The sequence below is a fragment of the Diabrotica undecimpunctata genome, chromosome 10 (assembly GCF_040954645.1).
Source record: "Diabrotica undecimpunctata isolate CICGRU chromosome 10, icDiaUnde3, whole genome shotgun sequence".
Taxonomy (NCBI): Eukaryota; Metazoa; Arthropoda; class Insecta; order Coleoptera; family Chrysomelidae; genus Diabrotica; species Diabrotica undecimpunctata.
Genome location: NC_092812.1, coordinates 76,504,083 through 76,531,930, shown reverse-complemented (window position 1 = coordinate 76,531,930; position 27,848 = coordinate 76,504,083). Strand labels below are relative to the sequence as shown.

The 27,848-nt window shown below is 33.8% G+C and overlaps 1 protein-coding gene across 1 annotated transcript in view; it reads right to left on the bottom strand.

Annotated features, from left to right (window-relative positions):
• The window catches only part of LOC140452499 (uncharacterized), a 70,284-nt gene that overhangs the window by 13,051 nt on the left and 29,385 nt on the right, over nucleotides 1-27,848 (bottom strand). The window contains exons 2-3 of the mRNA XM_072546802.1: nucleotides 12,159-12,324; nucleotides 11,893-12,072 (exon numbers count right to left, since the gene is read on the bottom strand). Coding sequence (XP_072402903.1) covers nucleotides 11,893-12,072; nucleotides 12,159-12,324 — 346 coding nt within the window. The remainder of the gene's footprint in view (nucleotides 1-11,892; nucleotides 12,073-12,158; nucleotides 12,325-27,848) is intronic.

Below are 27,848 nucleotides of genomic sequence, written 5' to 3'. Positions count from 1 at the left end.
AACAAGAAAAGCATTAATCATTGGGAAGAAGAAAATTGTTGCTCTAACAAACGAAAACGCAAGAATTACAGACAGAACTGAAATAATACAACTCGTGGGTAAATTCTACAGCGAACTATACAAAGCCCCTGAAACATTTGAAGAAGCAATCAGTAACCAAGAAGGTGTACCAGAAGTCCTTCCGGAAGAAGTAGAATCGACAATTACAAAAATGAAAAACGGTAAAGCAGCTGGAATTGATGGCATAACAGGTCAACTGCTTAAATACGCTGGTAAAAAAACCTGGAAAATCTTAGAAGGCATATTTACGAACTGCCCAAGATCAAGATGCATACCAGACCACTGGAATACAGAAAAAATAAGTCTCATTCATAAAAAAAGTAGCAAAGAGGATATCAAAAACTACAGACCTGTACGTCTACTACCAATCATATACAAGATATTCACAAATATCAACAACAGATTAACAAATGCAGTACATGCTGCACAGCCAAGAGAGCAAGCTGGCTTGAGAAGTGGACTCAATACCCTGTATCTAAGCCATACGCTTTGAGAACTAATGCGTACAGCTACAGAACATGAAATACCCCTAGCATTAAACTTCATAGATTTCGGAAGGCTTTCGATTCTATATATCCTTAGGCAGTAATAGAAGCTTTGACCAACGAAGACATTGACTTGGGTTATATGATCATTCCATTCTACTCTTCTATTTCTTACCCAGTCCTTGATGTTCTCCACCTTGCATCTACTTAGTATATCTGTACTTCTAGCTCTGTTCCATAATGTTTTACCATCAATTTTTCTAAGTGTTTTCATCTCTGCTGTTTCTAACATTCTTTTTATCCTCTATGTGTCAGTTCGTGTTTCTGACGCGTATGTCATTATTGGTTTGATGATTGTTTTGTAAATTCTGCCTTTCATTTCTTTAACGATATTTTTATGAGTATTTCTCCATATTGTTTCATTCAGGCAACCTGCGGCTCTGCTTGCTCTATTTACTTGATTTTCCACTTCTGTTTCGAGCCTTTGTAGTTAGATAGTGTGATGCCTAGATATTTAAACGCCATCACTTGTTTTATTATCTGACCTTCCAGTTTCAATTTATGTATTAGTTAATTTGCTGTTATAACCATACATTTTGTCTTTTTTGGGGAAATTAACATGTTAAAGTTTCTGGCGGTTATACAAAATTGGTGCAGCATACGTTGTGAATCATCTTCACTTTGAGAGAGTAGTATTGCATCGTCTGCATAGCTGATTATTTTAAGTTGTTTTTCTCCCATTTGGTATCCCTTTTTTAGTTCTTACTTTTTTTAATATTTCATCCATGATCAGGTTGAACAACAGAGGACTCAATGTCTTATCTCATTGCCAGCTTCAATTGTACTTGTAATATTACTTTTATTGTGTTGCTTTGGTAGATATTTTCGATCGTTTTGATTATTCCTAGAGAGGATTGACCTCATGTAGGTTTATTCAGTATTTGGCAATTATTAATAGGTGATCTGATTCCATGTTTGTACCTCTGTACGATCAAAACCTAGCGAGAAGATGCCTACAACATGCGCTATGAGCTCGAAGATTGGCGCATTTAAATCACACATAACCTATGGCACCATTTGTTCCATAATGACAAATTTTGCCCAAATTGCAAATCGAATGCTTAACGAGGCTTAAATGTTTTTATAAATTTTCAGTTATTGCGATAACTTTGAACGAAACTAGCTCAAGTTTTTTTAAAAATGTCCTGGACCTGAGCGAAGCCGATTATTGAACCAAAGTAAAAACAATGCAATGTTTTGACTATTTCTTCATTCCGATGTAATGGAGCCAGTTTTATCGACGGTTTAGGACCTTAACAACTACAAAGCGTTGAGCTTTCCTAAAGAATATTCAGAAAGTGTCCAAACTTCTACTCCGTACAATAACGGAGAAAACACACAGCATCTAATGATAGAGATTTTTCTACCAATTGGTAAATCATAATTTCTTAAAAGAGACTTTACCTTTACGAACACCGATCTTGCTTTCCCTATGCGTTGTTTTATTTCAGTAGAGTGGTCCGTTTTATATTTTTCCTATACTGTTGTACGGAATTAAGTCGTGGAATCTCACAGACGCTACCTGCAAGAGAATTGAGACTTTCGAAATGTGGCTGTATCGTCGAATCCTGAAGATATCCTATACCGACCACGTTACTAACCAGGATGTTTTATTAAGAATGCAAAAAGGAAAAGAGTTGTTAACCACAATAAAAACAGCCAAAATCCAATACCTCGGTCACATCATGAGGAACAGCGAGATATATGGGTTGCTGCAATTAATTCTACAAGTAAAAATTAAAGGAAAACTTGGACCAGGAAGGCGGAGGATTTCCTAGCTGAAAAATCTACGTACGTGGTTCAACACAACAACCACAAATCTTTTTAGAGCAGCAGTTTGCAAAATACAGATTGCCATGATGGTCGCCGAACGGAACATCCGAAACGGATAGGCACTACAAGAAGAAGAAGAAGAGTGGTCCGATTGGCTGTTAATTGGTTGTTGGTTACCAAAAGCCGCGTATTTATTATTTCGCGCTTACGGTTGCTTATTTTAATGTTCGTTATTTATTTATTTCTTGCAGTTTTTCCAATCGGCACTCATTACTCTCGTTTCTTCGATCGTCTTTCCTCATTGTTTCATTGTGTCATTGTAAATTTCGTTTATTTTATCTATTCATTGTTTTCTTGATCTGCTTTTTTTTCGTTGTTCTCTTTGCTTCGAATATTTTGAATATGTATATATATATATATATATATATATATATATATATATATATATATATATATATATATATATTCTAATGTTGATTTATCTGTTGTCTAATTTTTTTATTTTTGGATCTATACATTTTGGTATTTGCAGCAATCGTTTTAAGATATTTCATTTCCATGCTGTTATTTGTGTTACTCGTTTTTTCTATAATGTCCATGCTTCACTTGCAGATGTGAGACAATTATTGCGCTAAAAATTCCAAGTTTACGTATTGTATGTATTTCTTTCTTTCCGAATATTCTTGTAATTAATGCATAGGATATGTTAGTAAACACATTTCATGTCGTTTTTGCAATACCTACTTATATAGGCACAAAAAGTTTCTAAAATGAAAATAAAGACTACGAAAATTAGATTTCCATTACACTAATACAAAATTACTCATTTACCAATGTAATCTGTTAAACTAAAATTAAAGTTAAAAAGAAATCTAAAATAAGATACCGATACATTTTAGTTTTTTAATATATATTATTATGGTTCTAATAAAAATATTTCTACTACGCTTCAAAATGGTTAAGATTTTATTACCTTAACCTTGTCGTTAAAAATAAACAATAGGAAATATGCAATCATTTGATTATAAGTGTAAATATTTTTTCTCTTTTAATATCATCAAAGAAGACATGGTTTAGACATTAACAATAAGATCAGAAGGTGTACATGGTAATAAAAAGCGAAACAGTAGCACAAAACATTAAAATAAATAAATATAAATAAAAAGAATGATAGAAAACATTTATTTGAGAAACCAGAAAATTAATTCACCTGGACATAATTTAGGCAATAGAAATGATAGTCCAGGGAAATAAATTTGTTTCAGGGCATCTCAATATCCAGGTATTTGTCAAGATTTTCTGATAATTATATTATATCTACAGTAAGCAAACTTATACGTTTTCTGCAGAAATTTCGGCATAATTTTGAATTATTAACAATTTAAGAAATAGAAAAACCTTCAAAACGACATATAAAATTTTTTTAAATTAATTTGTAGCTCCAAAAATGGCAATATAAGGCAAACTAGTTAATTGTTTATATCTTTTGTAAAAATCAACTTACTCTTTGCTTAACAAAAATTTTAAATTTCAACCCGATGCATCAATTAGTTTGAAAGTTAAGTAAATTGTTTACCAGAGGAAATTTGTACTACTTTTTTGTCGTAACATATGAAACCGTATGAAAGTTAAACAATTTTACTTTTAATAAGTACAAAAAAAAATCATTTTTATAACCAAAAATCGTTTTGTAAAATAACTGTTATTTTTAACGTATAAACAATTAGAATAAAGTATACAAATCATGTTGACATAATGGCAAGGTCAAGAAGAGAAATAATAGAGGCATTCAATCAAATAGAACGAGCTACACAAAATAATGACACTAAAATCAATCAGGCCCAAATAAAATATATGAGGACCTTAGAGGACAAGGGGTCTAAGTTACATTTTTGAAAAAAAAAAAAAAAATGAGTTTGGTGCATGAATGAGTTGTGATAATACTAATCTATTTAGAGGTGAATAAATCCAAGTGATTGTTTTGATACGTGTTGCCATCTAGCGTGGTGCCCCTTAACCACTGAGTAGTGATAAGTTCAAACTTATCAAACGCTAGGGGACCAAAGGCACTTAGTTCCCTATACCATGAATCATCACAGTTTAGTTGTAGTTGACATAAGTGTTATTAAGAACGATTTTGATTATATTTATTTCGTAAATGGTTAGAATATAAGTTATTTTACTGCTGGTGTTTTTCAAAGTATAATATATGTGTTACAATAATAAAATAATTTCTAAAACTCTTCCTAAAACGAAAAAAGTGAGGAAGAAGTTCAATCTAACCTACAATATGCAGGTAAGGTGTAATTACTAGATATTTGTACTTACTGTCCTATTTAGATTTAGTTATTAGTTTATTAATATGAAAGAATTAATATAGCAGTAATAATAAAAATGACAACTCTACACTTTTTTTTAAATGATTCGTTTTATATATTCTATTCACGAGGAAAGTAATAGACAGAATCATGAAGATGCAAATGATGACAGTATAAGATTTTTTAATTGGCAGCTGTGAGAGACCTCAATTTGGAGTAGGCCATGATTCTGTAATAGACAGAGATTATAATCCTGATGATGATGAACAATCTCGTAATTCTTCTTCAGGTACGCTAAAAGTTATTATTTAATCAATCTGAGGAGGAATGACAGATATTTTCAGATAATACAGAAGAACAAGGGAGACCTGGACCGTCCAACACATTTCCTCTTAAACCTCAACCTTAAGAGAAAGGTTGAGGTTTAAGAAGTTTAAGAGTTTTAATTGAGAAACAGAGTCAAAAAACTTACGTGAATATAATCACCGCTGTAGGTTTCATTGCAACGGAAGGATTCCTTACGAACAGAGGTAATCAATATTTAATAAATATTGGAAGCTAGGTAACTGGGAGCTTCAGACATCGTTTTTAAATGGTGCCTTAGAATTGCAGCCTGCCATGAGAAAGAAAGCGACAGCAGTCAGTCATAAAGACATATCATGTAACTATAACCTGGGTGGTCATTGAGTGTACAAGGATTTTTTTTAAACTCTTGACATTTCTAACAAAAGGATAAGGAATGTTGTAAGGAATAACAAACGAGGAAAGATGGAACCGCCAAACAAAATTCCAACAAGCAAAGTGGAGATAATTATGGAGCATATAAGAAACATTCCGACTTACTCAAGCCATTGCAGTAGGGCTAAATCTCAAAACCAAAGATACCTAAACCCAGACTTGAATGTGCCAATTATGTATAAACTATACGAAAAATTTTGTAGAGAACAAAAAATGTGGAACCTGAAAAATATTGCTTTTACAGATTTATATTTAAATAAAATTCAATCTAAGCTTTCACAGACCTCATACCGACACCTGTGAGAAGCAAGCAGCGGAAGTTGAAAAAAAACTTCATTTAAGGAAGGCAGAGGCAGCTAAAGAAGCTAAAAGAAGTGCAAATTATTAAAGAATGACAGTCAAGTTGCGATATGCTTTGGTTTGCGAAAGATGATGCCGACACCTTATGTGACAAATTGAAAGGCCTATTATTTGCACCAACTCTGGACGTACAATTTGAATATTCACAACCTAACAAGTGAAAACGCCCAGTGACAACTGTGGAGGCAAAACAAAAGTCACCTAATTGTCAAATTTTGTCTTTATATTGTTAAGAATACCAAAATTGAAACTGTTGATCACCACTTTCTCGTCGCTGGACATTCTTACAATGAATATGATCTGAATAGATGAATGTGAAGATTTTGGAATCATAGAACTTAAAAAGAAGAAGAACCACCGTAATATCTATGAACCAGAAGACTGGATAAATCTGGCAGCCTTAGTAAGTAAAAAATTTAATGTGACTAAGTTGGATGCATACTTTATTAATCTTAAATTACTAAATCAGTACTTCCGGAAAAATGTACCAGGGATACGAGGAACGCAGATATTGCATTATGAAAAAGCAAACCCAGACACTCGTTTTAATAAGACAACATCAGCAGAAGGTATTATGCCTTACCAAAAATTGCCAATGAAGAAACAACAAGCAGGTAGAATTCCTTATCAGCTTCTCATGTTTCAACCAGTAATTGGAAAGCCTAAGCTTAAATACAAAAAGTAGACCTGAAGACCTGATGGAACTCTTGCAATACCGATATAACATGAATTTTACTTAAGCCTATCTTACGAAACAAAAACTGGAACAACTTTAGCTACAGGTACTTTTGTACGCAATGAAAATGATGATAATCACTTTGGTAACAACATTTATGACACAGATGACAACAATTAAATAGTTTTAAAGTGCCAACATCTAATATTTTCTGTTTTAATACTGTCGTGTAAAAAGAATATACAAAATAGTTGTTTAAATAATAATAAAACCACTTTGGCCAATAGTTGAAAGTAAGAATATAAATATTTTCAGTTATTCACTTCAGTTGAAAGTATTACGGTATAGTTTTGTCCGTGAGTGTTTAACTTTTAAATGGCGAATCCAACGACTATGTTTAGTCAAAGGGGAGAACTTTTATTAATAATTAATCAATATAAATATTCAAAGGCCCATGTCTCCAAAGATGAAAAAGTTAGATGGTGATGCATCAAAAAAGGGTGTCAACAACAAGTGTACACAAAGGAAGGTGATGAAAATTACGTTATTCTTGAAAAAGCATCGGTAGAGCATAATCATGCTCCTGATATCCACGTTGACCAGCAAATTTTTAGTAATTCTACAAAGAGGAAAGCTATAGAAGATATATGTGAAAGACCTTTCAAGATTGTCCACAAGGAATTGAGGAAGGCAAATTTCAGCGAAACGAAAGACATTTCTTGCATTCGAAGAAATATCTATGCTGCAAGACAAAAATCCACACCATCATTGCCCAAGTCACAGGAAGAAGTTCTACGTTAGTGATCTTAAATTTAAAACAAATACAGGTGAAAACTTTTTATTATCTACGAAAAATAATTCCGCAATTTTTAGTGGTTTCACAATTCTTTACTTTTTGTGTAATGTAGATGGAACTTTTCAATACTGTTCTAAATATTTTTGTCAGATGTTTATTATACATGGCTACAAAAATGGTTTTTATGTTCCCCTACTATTTTGTTTGTTAACAAATAAATTACAGCAATCGTACAAAAGTACTTTTGAAACATTAATAACAATATGTACAGATTTAACTTTAAATTTCAAACCGAAACGAATAATTTCTGATTTTGAAATAGCAATTCAATATGCAGCCAGTTAGTGTGGCCAGACATTATTATTTTTTGTTGCAAATTTTATTTAACACAAAATTGGTACCGAAAAATTCAAAATTTAGGTTTGTCCTGGGAATATAGTTTTTCGGCATTTCTTATTTAGATCCAAATGATGTTGGTGAAGATTCAACATATCCACCATACATGTGGGCTTCAAATTCATCATCTCTTATATTTACTACAAACGCATGTGAATAATTTCACTCGAAATTTAACGAATGTTTTTATAAATCACATCCAGACATATTTAAATTTACAGACATTTTGTTAAATTTTCAAGCAGAAGTATATGTGAAAATTAGAACTGCACGTTTATTTTGACGTTACTATCGGCTCACTAACACGGGAATTTTACTGTCATCATTGCATGTGGTTTTCTTTTTAAAGACAAATCACATGCTACGATTTTTCTGACGGTATTCTTAGTTAAAGTTGATTTCATGTAATCGAATGAATAATCTTCAAATAAAGTCGTTCCAAGAAATATTGACAATATCATTTTAAAGTCGTCTACTTTAAAATGTATAATATATGTCTGAATTGTCAATATGAATGAGTCAGATAAAATTAAATTATTAGAAGAATTTTTTTTCAAGTAACAAAAAGAAAACTTGTTTAATCTATTAATGTTTTGTATTTTAAGAACGATATCCAGTGGAAAACGAAATCACAAAAAAACTTTTTTGTAAAGTTAAACTGTGGCTTATTGCCAATAAAAATAGTAAATAACTAAATCAAAAATTGGATAAAAAAGCACGAAACAGATCAGAATGGAGAAGAATCCTGGAACAGACCAAGTCCCAAAAAGGGGTTTCTAGTCAGTGATGCAACAATTAGAATAACTTTAATAAAAAATCGTATTTCACAAAACCACATCGATATTTCTACCGAAAACGTATGGTGCATTTTCATTTTCAATTTCATTTCAATTTTCATTTTCACTTAAGATTCTTCCTTTATTCAGAACCCATTATGATCTATGCCATGAAACATTAAATTTCTATGCCATGAAACATAAAATTTCTATGCCACACACTTCAGTCGACAAAGTATAGTTGTCAGTTGTCACTTCAATTCTGGAGAGGTGGACTATTTTTTTGTGTTTTAATTATTTAAGCTGGATTTTCAGTTGAAAATAAATTTATATTGTTAAATCTTTTCTGGGTTTTTTGTCTAAAATAAATTTTTCCTCGTCCGCCTTGTCGGGTGAAACTTTCTAAAAACTTCATGGTGTACCATACAGAGGGATGACAACTGCAGCAGCATAGCAGATATGCAGAACTCAATAGTTGCTTAGAACTACATTGGGCTCGATCCCGACATCTCCACCAACCTGTACTCATTCACCTACAATCCATCCAGCCAATAAAAGAAGCCGTCACCAAGTTGTCCTCTCAACCACATGAAGCTATAAGCATAAATTTCAAATTTTTGTAAAGCCTTAGACAAGATTTTCTTTGATTTTAATTTAATATTAAATTTTCTTTATATTTTTTTATGCACAATAAATATGTAATATTAGTTCATATGTCCCAGCCAAACTCATTGTTCAGATTTACTTCTAAGACAAGACGTTCTCATACCTGAAAGACTGAGCTAGACAATGCCTAAAAATTGGCTCCCAAAGACAGTTGTGAGTTTTATTGTTCCAAATTGGCTCCCAAATTTCGGAGGTAGTTATATTGTTACATATTGGCACCCACCATTTCTGATGGATCGTTCGATGGTTACACATTGGCGCCCACGTGTAACCATCAGAAACTGTGGATGCCAATGGGTAACAATAAAACTCACAACTTTCTTTGGGAGCCAATTTTTAGGCCTTGTCTAACTCAGTCTCTCAGGTGTGAGAACATCTTATCTTAGAAGTAAATCTGAAAAATGAGTTTGGCTGGGACAAATAAACTATCTATTAAGATATCAACTAATCATATTAATCAAAAGCTTTACAAAAATTTTAAATTAATACTTATGGCTTCATGTCGTTGACACAACTTGCTGATGGCTTCTAATACTGGCTGGATGGATTGTAGCTGAAAGAGGAGCTTTCAGGTTGGTGGAGATGTCGGGATCGAGCCCAATGTAGTTCTAAGCAACTATTGAGTTCTGCATATATCTGCTATGCTGCTGCAGTTGTCATCCATCTGTATGGTACACCATGAGGTCTTTAGAAAGATCCACCAAACAAGGGGAATAGGAAAAGTTTATTTTAGGCCAAAAAAACCCAGAAAAAATTTAACAATTATTAATAAATTTGCAGTTATACTTTGTCGACCGACGCCTGGCACAAAAATTTTATGTTTCACGGCATAGAGCATAATGGAGTCTGAATAAAGGAATTATAATATTAAGTCAAAATGAAAATTGGAATTTAGATTATAACAAAATATTTAATGAATAGAAAGTTAAATGAAGAATTGATCGCCAAATATTTTTAAAATAAAAATAGTAAAAAAAAAGATAAAATTAATAGATGAATAAAATCAAAATAAATTGAAATAATTATTTAAAGAAGAATAACAAACATGTGACGTTTATAAAGTTACAATGTGAAGTAAATTTAACAAATATGTATACATTAATTGTTTTAGAAAGTTTTAGAGGCGAATTAACCGTTCGTCTTCTTACGAAGTGAATTTGAGTAGAGGATGAACATAAAGATTATTTTCTTCAAAATATTTGACAAGCTAGTCAGTAATATTTGAAAGGTCTTCTCTAGGAACAAAAATTATGTAGACATAACAGAAACACGATTCTTGTATTTCTCCTAAATGACGCTTGACGTTTTGAAATATGTGGTTTATGGCAGATCGGGACGGCTCATTTACGACTCCTTCAGACACTACGTCCTAAGGCAGGTCCGTCGTACCGCTCCTATCATATGGACTAAGCCCATAATGAACTGGTCTTCGGCGTTTCTGGGGTCCAGGCTGCTCTTGGCTCCCATATCTGCTAGAAGCTCCTAATCTGAGCTCTTCAGGCCGTTCCGAACGTCTAATCCTTTAGTAATCTTGTGAACTCGCAAAGTCAGATGTCTCTTTATGGGTAACCTCTAATTTGGCTCGGTTGCATAAGCTACCTCTTTTGGATTTGCTACCTCTGATAGGCCAATGTCGGGCACTTCCAGAGGTCATGTGAGGAAGTTTTCTTCTTCTTATCACATAGATGGCGCTGTGGGTCATCCACCAATCCAAGCAGATGAGGTTCCGCCTGAGTCTACAGTAGCCAGTATGCATACTGACCACCAGAGAGCATCTTAGGTCTAGAAGGAGAAGTTAGGCTCCACAAAGTGGAGCCTAGCCTGTCTCATACCTCCACAACTGACCCAGGAGTTCTGGAACCTCCGCAAAAGAAGCTCCTCGAGACTACCCGACCAGTACTGAAGGGAATTCCAATCACAGGTTTGGGTCCCATAGGAAGAGACCCGAACCAGGGACTTGCTAGCCTGTTCATTCGCTTCCACACCTGTGTGTCCCGGTACCCATAAAAACTTAACTCTATTGGTCAGCGCAACGTCAAACCAAGAATCAACTTAGAGCTGATTTTGGGTGTTTCCAAAGCTCTTAGGGCTGCTTGACTGTCAGAGAAGATAGAGATGGTTCTGCCTGAGTAAGCCATATCTTTTATCTCGTGAGAACATACCAGGATTGCAAATATCTCGGCTTGAAAGACTGATGTATGGGAGCCGAGAGCCTGGCTAAACTCAAAACCGATTCCGCTACCGTATATTCCAGCAACTGTCGACTCGTCTATTCTGTCCCATCTGTGAACCAGATGAGCCCTCTCCGACGGATCAGTCCTGGTTCTCGTTCCATGCACCCATCGCGGTTAGGAAATTGAACCAAGAAGGAGGATGCGAACTCAAATTGAGTGGTCATGCTGTCCTGTACCATAGAGAGCACAGGACAACACTCGATGGCTCGTCTTTAAATGTCTCAATGGCCCATCCCAGCAGTCATTTCCAACCAGTATACAGAACAGTTGAGACGATAGGCTGCCATCATGGCTTCCTGCTCTATATTTAAGAGGTAGAGGAAGTAAATCCATCAGAGCCTCAAGAGTCCTGTTTAGAAATCCTACTATATTAGCCATTCGTTGTAAAATACATTATATTTCACTATATCTTTTTGAAAATTTCAGAACAGTTATAAATCCTAATCTCTTTAATTCTCCCCTATAAGAGACAGCTATTTCTATACTCCTATTAAATTACATACATTTATCACCTCATTAAATTATAGAACATATACATATATCGTAAAACTTACCAGCCATCATGCCAGGTTGTGTAAAGAATGAAGTGGGACGATCATTTGAATTCATTCTGACAGTTGGATCCAACGTAGTGTTAGGCGAACCTTTAGTTTCTTTGTCTTTGTCTTTCTCAGTTTCCAGTTCCGGTATGTTTCTAGGGAAACTTGGTTCTGGAGGTTGATTTATTTTTGGTTCTAAAACAATCATTAATTAAGTACCCCACATATAAAGCAAATTCTTGAAATTAGATATTGTAATATATTAAGAAACTATATCGAACCTATTATTCTATCCTGCTTATCGTTATCATGGTCATCTTCGTCATCTGGTCCAAAACCAGAACCACTTGATTCCAGGTCGTGCGTCACCTCTCCATTATATCCACTGCCCTCGATTGCAGAGTCTTCGTCTTTAAAAGTGATATCACTGCTACTTCGTTGGTTATTCTAAAAAAGAAAATATGTATTACAAACTTTTGATTTCTCGGTCTTCAAAACTCTTAAATATTATATCTAATAAAATTTTTGAAAGAAGATAAATTTCCAGATGGTTAAAAATGCAGTAAATTTGGTAAGAAACTAATGCGCAGGTGTGGTACTCAGTGTACGTTTTTTCGAAAAGGAGCTCGAATTGAGGATTATGAAATTAAATCTAAAATCATTCATATATTCAAAATATCCCAAAAGGAGTGAATAATATTATTTGGCAGTCTATCATTTGCCAATTCATGTCAGACCCGGATCATGACTAACAAAACATACCAAAAATATAAATGGGCCAGAAAATTTGTGATAAAGGTTTTTTTTATTAATAGACAACTGTTTCAGGAACCACTTAGCCTAATGATAAACTTGTAACAAATAGAAAAATGCATTACCTTGGATACTTGACTGAAAAGGCTAGGTCGAAAACTAGGTAAAAATCAAGCGAAAATATTCCATAAATAAATTAATAGCAATAATTATAAACAACAGATTGACAGATAGTGTGGAACCAATGTTAAGGAAGGAACAAGCTGACTTCAGACCAAACCGATCATGCATAAACCAAATTAACACAGTTAATTAGTTGAACACTCACAGGAATTCCACCCTTCGTATATATGCTTTGTGGACTTCAAGAAGCCTTCGATACGCTCACATATATGGCCATATGTGTGAGCATATGTAAAAAAGTAAACATAGGAAATAGGAATACCAGAAAAAATAATAAATCTCATCAAAGAACTGTACAGTGATACAGAAAGCCAAGTCCTATACAACGACACAACGGCTGGCTTAATAGCTATGCTAAACGGAGTAAAACAGGGATACGTTTCATACTCATACTATTCAGCATTGTAATGGTTACCGTACTAACAAAAGTAAATTCTAATAGAGGAAATTATGAATGGGTTGCACATGTGAGTCCATTTCAAACAGGGTCGTAGAAATAAATTTTAAACTTACAATCCATTTTAGTAAACATAGGACGACCGGTTTCGACCACTACAATTTTCTGGACATCTTCAGGTCTTCGGACCGGTTAAATTAAAACGCTAAAACAATTACAAATCGTAACTAAGAGTTCTATCAGGTACGTTGCAAATAGAGCCAATATTACTTAGATGCCTATGCAAGGATTGTTGTTAGAAAGACGTGTACTGAACACTCATGTTGTCTTGAGGAGACGAGAGAGTTTAATTCACAACATCAATTAACTATAAGTAATATTTGCACTATTTTCAACATGCCTGATAGAACTCTTTTCAGTTATGATTTGTAATTGTTTTAGCATTTTAATTTAACCTGTCCGGAGACCTGACGATGACCAATTGTAGTGATCGAAACCGGTCGACCTAGGTTTAATAAAATAGATTGTAAGTCTAAAATTTATTTCTAATACCCTGTTTCCTTATAGAGGAATTTACTGGGGATTAACAAATAGACTGGAAGATCTAGATAACGCCGATGATATATGCCTTAGCATGTACAACATAGACCAAAAAAGCCAAAGAAATGCTATTTAGTATCAGAAACAACCAACCTATTATGATCAACAATCATAAAATTGAGAGAGTTGTGGAATTTGTATATCTGGGTAGCATAATTGATTGTAACGGTAGTACGCAGCGTGACTTACAGGTAAGAATTTGAAATCCAGGATTTATCCAACTATATTTAGTAAAACTAAAATTAAGTACATTAATAGAGCGTTACGAAAAATCCTTCGTATAGTATGGCCTAATCGAATCTCGAATGAGATTTTATGGAACCAAACCAACCAACACAATGTCATAAAGCAAATAAGGCGAAGAAAATGGAGAGGGCTGGACCACACACTCCGGAGACTCCAGATGACATTAGAATCCTTATGGTCTACGGAAAGTAGGCAGAGCTAAAAAAAAAAGTTGGAAAAGGACAGTACTGGACAAATGGACAAAGGGAAAGGAATGGGAAAAATCCTGACTTAAAATCAACCACTAGTGAGAAATAGAGTTCGCTGTAGACACTTCGTGTAAGCACTATGTATATGATACGAATCTCGGGACTAATATATATATATATATATATATATATATATATATATATATATATATATATATATAAACCGTCCGCTATTCCCAGTAGTAGCAGTAATGCATTGATTAGTAATCAGTGTAGTAGTGTCTGGAGATCGGGAGACTGAGACCTCGGAAGCCCTGAAAAAGATATCAGAGAGGATGTCGAATTAAAAAGTAGTAAGAAGGCCGAAGATAACGAGAGAGATTCCCAACAAGATCTAATTAAGGAAATACGCATGAGTTTAAAAGAAAAGGCCAAAGACAGGGATCTTTGGAGACGGACAATACACGACATCACGATGACCACTACACTCCCTCCGGGGGTCGTAAGATACCTCAATAAAAACAAGTAAGTGCTGGGAAAATTAGAGGAAAAATGTAAAAAGGGTTCTGACAGATGAAGACGAACTGAAGAATTTTACTAAAAGGAAATGACATTGTAACTATGTAGAAATTAGAAGGGTCTGTGCTCACTTTTACACATTATTTTTTGTTAATCTAATGATCAGCATCTTATTTATTGTTTATCGAAAACAATCCCTCATACAGTTATTTGCTTGGCCCTATTTACGATATTTGATTAATAACAAATACTATCACTTTTATCTCATACTCTTTTTATTCTTGACCAGTTCATTTCTTTAAAACCTTTATATTTTAGCTTATTTTGAGGCTACAATATTATTACGTACAAAAGTGGACTCCCACATAGATTATTTCATGAAAAGAAAAGAAGATATACATGAGTATAATGACTGCAAGGTAATAGTTAGTGAGAGAGTAAATCAACAACATAAACTGCTTTTGCTGGACATCGAAGAAACCAAAATATCGGAGAGGGTCATAAAAAATCAAGTGGTGGATGTTAAAAGCAGAGAAAGCAGGATAAGAACAGTAGAAAAAATGTGTTGGAACATGAAAGGAAGTCCCAATACAATTTGAAGGAGATGGAGGAGTATCATTACTACTGTTATTGAAATACGCCAGAAAGAAGTTTACGAATGGAGAGACCGGGTGGTGGTAAAAACAAGTTCAAGAGAAAATTCTTCAAAACTATATGGTCGCCAAAAAAAAAAGCGAAAGTAGTAATAGCAAAAGTTAAAGCAGAAGCATATGTACATCTATACGATCAACTTGATACCAGGGAAGGAGAAACAGATATATAAAATAGCCACATATAGAACAAAGAAAGTAAAATTATTTAATCAGATATGTATCCGATATGAAAATAATAAAACGAAAAGGATGTAAACAAGAGATGGAAAAAGTACTTTGACAGTTTTTAAAATGAAGAATTTGACAAAAACTCAGTTGAGTTAACGGAGACAGTAACCACAACAGTCACCAAAAGAATAAACGAGGAAGCGGTTCAAGCACTTTAAAAAATAAAGAACGGAAAACCAGTTGTGCCATGATATTCCTGGGAAAGTGTGTAGCATTAGTAAAGACAGAAACAAGTTGGCTAGCAGCTTTATTTAATAGAATTATGGAAGTTAGACAAATTATCCCCCATCGACTAGTAAAGAGAAAAGAAGACGTGAAGGAGTAAAACAAAACAACTCTGGAAATTAAGTACAACTTGGAAACCTTTAACAACGAAAGCTCAAAAATACTGTACAAAAAACGACTAGATGAAAACTTTGATAGTGCAGAGGGCCAATACAACTATCTAGAAGAATGTTTAAAGGGTGCAACAGAAGGAGTGTTGGGCAAATATGAAACGGCACAAAGAAAGCCCTATTGGTGGGATGAAGAAATCGAAGATAAAATAAAAATCAAACGTGATAAATACAACATATCTGAACGTCAAAACGGACCAAAGTAAACACGAATACACAACAGCTCAGAGAGGTACGAAAGGCAATAATCAAAAATAATAAGAAATGCTGGTAGAAAAACTGCTCCAAAATTAACAATTACCTGGGAGGTAGCAGAAGTACCGAAAGCTGGAAAGTACTCAAATCTCTTCGAAAAGAAAAGATTTAAGGTATCATCTCTCCTATTAGCCTACGTGAATGGGACGAATACTTTGAAAAACTACTAACGGATGAAAGGGCAGAATATCTACAAATACCACAAACACATTCTTATGTATACAATATCATCCCCATTTAGGATTGACAGTAGAGAAGTATGTCAAATGTTGAAAAACGGAAAATCATCAGGTCCAGGTAATATCCCACCCAAACTACTAAAATACGGAAACGACAAACTGTATAGGCAGCTAACCAGCCCAACTACAGCCCAAAAAGAGAATAGAGGGAGAATACAGTGATGCGGAGTCCGAAGAGCAGGCTGGCGGCACGAAATCTATACACCGGCACCTCCTATACGTAGATCAGCTTTAGAGAAGCTATAAAAAAAAATAAACATCAACGTAACTTTAATCAAGGCAGTGCAAGAATTCTATAAGAACAATACGAGTAAAATAAAGATAGGTCAAGAGATATCCAAAGGGTTTGTGATAGACAAAAGACTCAAACAAGGATGCTGTCTGTCCCCGACTTTGTTTAAGTTCTACTTGGAGCAGGCGCTGAAGACGTGGAAAAGGAAATGCACTGGATGGGAATTGCTCTAAACGACACCTCATTGTACACAGTATGCAGACGACCAAATAGTCTTGGTCTTGGAATCTATAATAGCATTGTCAGACGCATTGTTACATATGGAAGCGAAATATAGTCACTGAAGGAGCAACAGAAATGGATTATTGGAGGAGAGCGGCCGGTAAATCAAGATTAGACAGAGTAGAAAACGAGAGAATTCAAGAAATCATGGGCGTTAAACATAAAATAACAGAGGACAACAGAATCAACCAACTAAGATGGTACAGGCACGTACAAAGAATGGATGAAAGAATCCTAAAAAATAGTATTAAACTGGACACGATCAACAGATGCAATTTTCATTATATGTCAGTTGATGAAGAAATACAGGACTAAAGAAACAAACTCTCTTATGGTATTCAATGACCTTGTAAAACCTATTACCTCTTAAGAAAAAAGCTTTAAAAGTTAGTAGGACAAAAACAGAGTATTTGGAATACTCATTTAAACATAGACTTACTACAAATAAAATGGTAACTTTGGATTGTGAAATGAGTGTGAAGAGAAATAGTTTTAAGTATTAGGATCGGTATTACAGAGTAATGGGGAAGTAGATATAAAAAGTATGCAGTAAAGGTGGGATGGATGTAGTGAAAGGAAGCGACTGGTGTGCTGTGTGACAGGAAAATTCCAATTAAACTGAAAAGAAAATGCTATAAAACGGCCATAAGACCAACTATGATGGATGGAGCTGAATGTTGGACAGTTAAAAAGAAAGAGGAACAACAAATGCATGTAGCGAAATATGACAAAAAAGGATAAAATTAAGAATTAGTATATTAGGGGAAGTCTAAGGGTGGTACCAATTGATGCCAAAATGAGAGTATAGGCGCAGATGGTTCAGCCATGTTCAACGTCGAGGCGTTAATCACCGAATATGAACAATTGCTGATCTGCAAGTTCCTAGAAGGAGTAGGAGAGTATGACCAAATCTGAAAATCTGAAGTTAGGTACGCTTAGGCAAGACATGTCGGTAAAAAGGATTGATATTACTATGACCCAAGATAAAAACTTATGGAGAAATATTATTAGGGAAGCCGAACCCGCATAGGGATAAATGCAAAAAGAATGATGATGATAGTAGATTACACGATTCAATGTTATTTCATAAGTCAAAAAAGAACAGATGCCGTGGGATTATGCCTGAATGCCCTTTAAGGCCGTATCCTTTCTAGTCAAAAGATATCTCTTGGTGTTTCGAGAAGAATCGAAGGGATCAAAACAAGACCTCTATTAGCAATTCGTAATTCGCTTGGATTGTCGCACGAGCTCTTATTTGCGTTGATAATATCGGTGGGATTGGTCGTTGCCGGTAGAACAAGCATTTAGATAGACAAACATAAGTATTATAATCTTTCGATGTTGGAACTCAGAATGTTCTGTAGACGACTTATGTACTTTTGGAAGAGTGTTAACCTACTATAGCAGTTACCCACGCTGCGATCTCTTCAGACTAGCCCCCAACTTAGGATTCGTCTTGTCAGTTAGACGAGAGGAGAATTGTCTTTAGGTCTAGACGTAATGTTTTTGCATGTCATAAAGGCATAGACCTTGAATATGATATGAACCAGTTACAGAGCCATAACCCTATTAAATACAACATATAAAATTCTAGCAAACATACTAAACATGAGTTATATATAATTCCATATATACAGTGGAGCAAATAATTCAAAAATCGAGAGAATAGAACAGAGAAATACACGTAATATTTATATATTTCAAAATCTATAATTTTTTATTTTGATATAATTAATCGGATGAAAGAGCAAGAACATCTTGGAATCCCAGAACAAATAAGAAATATGCTAGCAGTGAGACTAAAGAACACCACAGCAAAGATAAGTTTTAACGGAACAACTTCTAAGAAGATCAAAGTAAACAAAGGCGTGAAACAAGGTGACTCTATCTCCCCGACGCTTTAACCTCATATTAGAAGCAATAATAAGGAGTACAAACTTCGTAAACAAAAACATAAATATGCTAACAGTGAGTCTAAAGAACACCACAGCAAAGATAAGTTTCAGCGGAACAACTTCTAAGGAGATCAAAGTGAACAAAGGCATGAAACAAGGTGACTCTATCTCCCTGACACTGTTTAACCTGATATTAGAAGCAATAATGAGGAAAAACAAAAAAAAATATTATTACAAATCAACTTCAAGTAATAGCATATGCAGATGATCTAGTCGTCATAGCAAAGACGAAGATCCACTTATAAGAGCAATTGAAAAGTTCGATAAGGAAGCAAAGAGAATAAGGCTAGAGATAAACCAGCAAAAAACAAAATACATGACGATAGGAAAGGACGACACAACAAAGGAAAATAGAGAACAGAGGAACGAATTCTGAAAGGCAAAAAACATATAGAATGAATGGAAATCTGCTGTGAAGTAAGGTTCTAAGTAAGAGAATAAAAATGAACCTATATAAATAAGATCTTTTGTTACATATGGAATAGATCAACGATGATATACATCACAATGTAACTAGAGAGGAAGAAAGAAGAATGAAAACAAATACCGAAATTTAAGAAGATGTAAAGGGAGAAAATATAGTTAATTACATAAAATGGATAGGATATCCCCCATATAGATAGAGACCCTCAATTAGATATGTTGAAAAGGATAACGAACTGGACATCACTATGGCCCAGTTGTAGAGGAAGGGCTAGAAGAATATGGCTGGATGATGTAGAAGAAGATATAAGAACAATGAATTTTAAAGACTGGAAAGTTCAGTGCAAGGACAGGAAGAAAAGGAAAAGAGTCACGACAGCAGCAAAGACACACAGCAAGCTATAAATGACATAGAGGAATACTCCATCTCACCCAAGAATAAGATTTTTAACCCCATGGCGTTAGCTATATTCCTTACGAATTGTAACGCTTAAGGAATGAATAATCTTAAAAAGATATTTTGACGATCTACCACTGGACTATGTAGTTCAGCAGCAAATAAAATAAAAATAGCCATGTTAGCCACCAACATCCGTAGCAGATATGCATCTTAAGAAGAATATAACCATACTAAGTACTAAGTAGGGAGCGTCAAGTATATCTACTCATTAAAATTATCATAGTACTCTAAAAAATGTGTGTATTTGGGAGGCAAGCAATGATTAGTTAGATTAGCTGATGACCTAAACGAAATGCCTTCTTCTCGTTGTGTTAAGTCAAAAATACATGTAAAAACAAAATACATGTAAAACACTATTGGTAACACCAAAGTTAAAATATAAAATACAGATGCTAAGACAGTGTAACTGGTGAGAGATGCAAAGTAAAGAATATAGAACAAGCTGTGACGAAATGGACCCCAAAATTATTGCATTGATGAAATTAGACTTGGATGTGCAATACCAACAAAGTATCCTTTGCTTCTTAAGAAGCTACAAGTTAAAAAGTGAAGAAAGTGTCTGAGTAACACACGAGTCAATTTGTATGAAAGAAACTAACAAGAACACTAATAACTTAATTAATAAATTATGGATGGAGCTCTTAGCCTTCGAAGAAAAAGTTCAGAGAAATTTAAGGTTATGAATATAATCTTTATGGAAAAAACAACACAAACAATAAAAATAATGTTAATCAATGGCACAAGAACCTAACCTTTTATTGGTTAAAATCAACAACACTAAAGTGGAAATTCAATCAAAAGAGAAGATACTGGTATATCAAAATCACAAGTCATATATTTGAGCAAAAAAGTGACAAACACCATTAGGGTTAGTACGAAAAGCTGATGTACCACAGACGAAAATATGTCAAGGTCACACATTTAAGCATTTATTTGACAAATTAACCTTGAAATTGCTTGGAAACAAAAAAAAATGACAACAATGTAATTTTTTTATAGATCTACAAAAGAATTATGTCCACCAACACAAGTAACAAAATATTTTTAATATTAGTGTTATAATATATGTCATTAAGGATAATTAAATGATGTCTTTGTTACAGTTAAGTGTTTATTTTGTTACTTCTTGATTAATTACAGTGATTAATGGTTCCTTTAAAATAACAAATTTTTAGTTAAGATGATTTTTTAAGATTTTCTTGTAATGCATAAATCGCAAAAGACACATAAAACAATTATTTGCCTTCAAATGAATATTACTAAAGGATACATTTTTAGGTGATAGATTCTATTTTTACAGTACAGCGCATAACGTTCAGAAATAAAACGCATTAGACATATTATTCCTGGAACCACAATGAATACAATATCAAATTTGCTGTGATGTCGATCTATTCAATAATTAATAAGACACCAAACGGTATTGTGACAATAATACATTTAGCACAAGCCAAAAACAGACGCAGACATTACATTAGGAAATATTATGTGTACAAAAATGATATTCAAATGATTAGATATGCTTTATTCATTCAAACGAAATGGTCTAGCAGAATATGCATGCAAATAAGTTAAGGTGAGATTCGAAAAGTAATCAACCAGGTTTTTGGTATTTTGTGCCGTTTACTCACATGAATAAGTATAATTACATTTAGAGGATGTATATAGAAAACCAAAATAATAAGTAAATTGCCAACAAATCGTCATATAACTTCCACATGAACTGACTAAAGGTTCCAAATAGCGGTTAGGAGAGCAATGTGCGAGCACAACTAATCAATAATTGTTTTCTGCGCGTAGTCAACAGCATCCAGGTTAGTCCCGCCAATTCTTGGCGGAATCAAAAATCATTCTCGTGTTTTGATGGCAAAATCAGGAGAGGTAAGAAATGGGTAGAACAAACACATCAATACATTCAATTCTTTTCCAAAATTGTATGTCAATCATGCTATTTTTAGGTGGAGAAGATAATTAATAAGAAAAAAATACAAAAATCTCTGAAAAATTATCAAAAATTAACGTGTTTTAAGGCATTTCACAGAGAAGTATTAAAATACTACATTTATTATATGGTCAACTAATATCTAATAGATATGACCAATAATACATATCAGTTCATAGAAAAAATGGCATTTAACACTGAATTGTACGTTTTATTCGTAGATTTTCGAAAGGCCTAAGATGTGTGTTCCAGTCAACAACCTGTGGAAAGCAATGGCACGAATCACAGAGTAGATAACACCTACATAAATGCCGTAAAATCACTTTACGAAGACAGCGAATGTAGAATAAAAGTGGTATAAAATACAATAAATGACATCGACAAGGATGTTGCCTGTCACCAACCTTATTTAAACTTTATATGCCCCTACAAAAGAAGCAACCCAAGAAGATAAAGTAGCACTTTATGATATCCTAGAAGAAGTCTGTGAAAATATCCTCGAAACCTCGACCTCGACACCCCCAGAGTAATGACTGTAGATTGATTTAGAATGAAATTAACATGAAACTCCAGGAGACGAAGTCCACCCTGGGCATTGGAGACCATCACCGTCGTAATATTCATGTTCATCTAGCACTAAAACCCCACAAGTACTGACTTTTGACTGATTTCGAATTAAAATAACATAAAACTCCAGGAGACATGGTCCACCCTGGGCACCAGGTAGTTCGAGGACCATCGTTGTTATCATATTCATGTTCAGTGACCTCGAAAACCCCCCCGAGTAGTGACTGTCGACTGATTTCGAATAAGTTTTACTGACAAACTTTCCTGACACTTTCCGGAATCGAATGCAAAAGGTTGCATAGCGATTCATCTTGCTGCGGAAAATTGGTGGTTGAGTGCTTTTTAGCGCTTCGCCTAACTGAGGCACAATATGTAATATATCTACTAAAATATTGGCACATGCAGCAGATGATACAAGTCTGGCAGTCAACGAAAAGTGTCTGCGATCATCAGACAGAGACTACAGAATTTCAAATGTAGAAATTGCGAAGGTGGGGACAATTATCCGGAATCACAACTATATGAAAATAAAGTTATATTTTAAGCTATAAACTTTGTGTAAATAAATTATAAATCATGGATATTTGCTGGAATACAATAAAGATGAGCATGTGACCACTCAAAACATCTGGAAAAGCATTTCAGTGAAGCAGAAATGACTTCCGACATAGCTGAGGTATCTGCCTCGTTTAGAAATAATGAATCAAGTCCCAAGTCCGAGTAATGTAAAAAATATCTTTAACTTTATTGTGACTAAATCAGTGAATAAATAAATTTCTAAGTATGACAGTAGCGCCATATGTTTTTATTATTCACTGTTTGTTCTCGATATCCTAAATTTAGATCATTTTACATTGTAAAAAGTGGGTAGTATTCGGAGAAAAAATAAATAAAAAATTTCCTATACAATATACTTCTTTCTTTTATAAATTGGGAAAAAGCCAAGAGAATGATAATAGAGATATTTAATAGAAAGTATACAATACTGGAAATATTTTATATTGTGTAAGAAAACAAGACTTTTCTTCCATTGTCCTCATAATTGGGACCTTTAACATTTGTGTTTGTATTAGACTAAATGATTTTTCAATAAATAATGCAATTTTCATGGATTTTAATAATTAAGATGTTTGACTTTGATTGTAATATACATTCTATGCAAGAATGTATTAAGATGACCAGGAGTGTCAAGGTTAAAGCGTCATCGAAAAATTCACAGATATTGAAAAAGGTAAACACTAAAAACACTTTGACCCCTATTACGTATCTCTTTTTATAAAATATAATGCATTCTTAGTATGTAATCGAAAACAAAGATAAGACCTACTAATTTATCGAAATTAAAACTGTAACTGAATGTAGAAAAATCGCATTATTTTGCGCCGTTAATTAATTAATTCCTTGCAAGTGGTGACATTTTCTTTCTGTAATTTAAACAGTATGGAAACCATAAGACGTGATGAAAAGTCATTGCGATACAATTTTTGAACGTAATATAGAAATAATATACATGGTGACAATTTAAAAACTTTTAATTAATATGAAAAACTGGGAAAGGCAAATGAATTTTGTTTGTAGGGGGGCACACTTTCAATGAATATTTTTCACCCCCTAGCAAGTTAAGCTACTGTTACAATTTTAAATAAAAAAATTTCCTTTAGTTATAGTATGTTATCATAGGCCTTAGTAAGTTCCCCAAATCCAGTATCGAGATCTTTATTCCACGCATTTATTTTCCCCATTCCATCGCCTACCTACGTTAATCACGTATTTCCATATTTCTCATGACTTCATAGATGTTATCAAGGACCCTTGTTCTGGATCTTCCTCTTCTTCTCTGCCCAATGGGTCTATCAAGGAGTGTTTTCTGGCTGGGTAATTTTGTTCCAAATTACATACCCTACTCACCTCAGAAGTCCTATCACTATATTTTACGAGAAATGGTTAAAAATATTAGTTAATTCATTTTATTTTGTCTATAAACATGAATTTAATATTACTATTACCTATTTCCAAACACGTGAGAGTTTGAAACATAATTTTCGATATATTTACTATTTATTCTATTCAGGGATGTCTTTGAAAATGTAATGTACCTATTCATCATCATTCTGGCTTTACAAACCTGCGTGGATCCTAGCCTCATCAAGAATTTCTCTCCAGTCGTCCCTATCCATCGCCTTTCTTGCCAAGCAACTATCCCCATATTTCTCATGTCTTCATCGATGTTATCAAGAAACCTTGTTTTTCTAGCTGGGTCATTTTGTTCCATCCGCATTACATGCCCTATCCACCTTAGACGTCCTATCTTAATATGTTTTACGATATCAGGTTCCTGGTATGTTCTATAAAGTTCTAAGTTGTATCGTCATCACCACACTCCATTGTCATTCACCTCTCGATAGATTAGCCTTAGTACTTTTCTTTCGAAACACATCTTTTCATTACTTTGTTTTACCTTTGTATTTTTCGATACAATTTTGAGGATTTAAGAAGGAGATTGGGCATAAAATAGTATCTAACCGGGCAAATTCTGCGTTTTATCTCTGCGGTAGTATTATTTTCAGTGTTGACGACCGCTCTAAGGTATACAAATTCCTATAACAAGTGGCTGAAGGATTAGTGGTTGCGTGCTTATTTTCATATACTTCGTTTTCTTGGTGTTTATTATTAAACCCATTTTTGCAGCCGGTTTTTTAGTGGTACATACACATCTCGCACAGCGTTTTCCATTCTCCCAACAATATTGATGTCATCAACATAGGCAAGGATTCGTTCTGATTTGTAACATACGAATTAATTTTTTCAGAGCCAGATTGAACAGTATCAGGAGAGAGGGTCTCAGGAATCAGTTCCCCCTAGATTCGTACTCTACATTCAACTGTTTCAGAGTTAGTTTTGTTAAATTTACCAACTGATTTGGTACTCCTAGCTCTTTGTAATCTATAAATTTGTGATAAGTATATATGCCATATTCCGTGTTTTTTCTAGAATTTATCTGAGGGTTGCAATCTGATGAATTGTTGATTTACCATCCCTGAAATCAACCTGATATTTTTCTATTATTCGTTCTGCATATGGTGCCATAGGTGCGCACGATATAGTGGAGAATATTTTATACGATATTTTATAATCTTAATGCCATTTCTGGGATATCTTCTGTAGGCTTGCTGTAGATCTTCGAAGAACTGTTCTTTTATTTCTACTGATTTGTCATCAGTCAGGTATGTGCATTGATCATACTATAATTGAAGAATTTAATTTACCATTGTAAAGAATGGTAATTAAACAGCGAATAATAAAAGCAAAAGCAGCATTCGTTAGAATGAGAACCATTTTCAACAGTCGAGACATATCATTAAAAACAAAATGCCGTCTATTGAACTGCTACATATTCACAGTTCTGCTCTACGGAATGGAAGCATGGTCACTGACTGTTGCATCTATGAATCGGCTCGAAGCTTTCGAAATGTGGTGTTATAGGCGCATCTTACGTATATCCTGGGTTGACAGAGTTACTAATGTGGAGGTCCTGCATAGAATGGGGAAAGAATGTGAAATTCTCATGACCGTCAAAACTAAAAAGTTGGAATATCTAGGACATGTAATGAGAAATCAAGAACGTTACGGCCTTCTCCAGCTGATTCTCCAAGGGAAAGTAAATGGTAAGAGAGGACCGGGAAGAAGACGCATTTCCTGGCTTCAAAATTTACGAAAGTGGTATAACACGACTACCACTGAACTGTTCCGCGCTGCAATAAATAAAGTAAAGATAGCCGTGATGATCGCCAACATCCGGAACGGATAGGCACTTTAAGAAGAAGATTGTAAAGAATAAAAGAGCGCCAGTTGCTTCCTACAACTGTCCAGAATCTAATTAGCAATTTTGCGGTAAAATACAAAAAATTCGTTCAAATTCCTTGTTTTGCTAAATGTTGCATTTTTAATATCATATTGTACGAGTATAATTTAGAGGAAAAGTATAACTTTCTTAACATCTCGACTTCCATAGAATTTAAACCAAAACTCATTACCATAAAAAATTTAAAACAAACAGATCTAATCTTAGTGTGTTAAAATGAAAACAGTCAAAATTCAATCATAGCGTCATTAACCGGCAAGCATTCAATATTCTAATAACTTGGTATTTGTAAACATTTTAAAAATAGTTGTTTTCGGCATTTTTGAGGTACATTGTTGGGGCGTATTTTTAACAAAAGGTTTTTATTTGGCTATAATAGCATATGATTTATAGTTGATGAAAATTCATACTCAACATAACATAAAACATGAAACAACAATAAATTTGCCACATTTTGTTACAGACAATCATAAATTAAACCATAATTTAATATAAATATAAAACAGAAATAAATTATTATTATAATATATAATAATATATAAAATAATTATTAGAAATTAACTGTATGAAAATTACGGACATAATTTTCAACTAACCGGTAGATCATCATTGCTGTCTCTAACGGGAACTAAAACTTAAATATAATGTTTGTATGGGATTAATCCACAATTATTGGTTGTAATGAAAATCACATTTTTAACTAACTAGTGTTTGATGTTTCGATTTTCACTCCGGAAATCGATCCTATGTCATGCCGCCATATTTATTTTCCTTTGTTATTGTATTCTATTCGCTAAATCTTGTCATATGATACCTCACATGTCGTAAATGAACCAAAACACCTGCTCTAATGAAAATTCATTTCAGGAATAAAAAAAAAACGTGCTGACAAAGGTTTCAACAAAAAATGATTACCCATCGTCATTTATAAACAAGGGATTTCACAAGATTGAAGAAAGACAACCACAAGCAATCCAGCTCACTGACCAGTGACGCCAAAATTGGAAAGGGTAGCACAAGCAACGTAGTGGGAAATTTTGGATTAGGTAATAGAAATCAAAGAGGAGATAGGTTAATACAATTCTGCCAAGATAATAATATGATTGTTACAAACACGTTCATTGAATTAACTAATAGACGTTTGTACACGTGGAAATCGCCAAGAGATAATGAACATCAGATAATGAGAAATCAAATAGATTACATAATGATCAAAGAAATATATCAGAATAGTATTACTGCAGTCAAAACACAACCTGGATCTCTTGGTAAGACATATGAAAATTAAAATGAAAAGAATAAAGAAGACAGCAAAAGAAGAAAGAACTTATCAAAGAAAAACTAAATGAACGTCTAAACACCGTACAGATTGAAGGGGAATGCAATAAAGAAAACATCAACAAAAACTGGGAAAACATAAAGACTGACTTAATAAAACCTTCAAAAAAGTATCTACGCAAAACCAAAGAAAAGAAAAAAGATTGGATGTCGGACGAAATACTAAACTTGATGAACAGAAGACTATATAAACACAAAAATAAAACGACAAACGAGACAAAATAGATAACGAATATTTCGTTGAAGAGACTGAA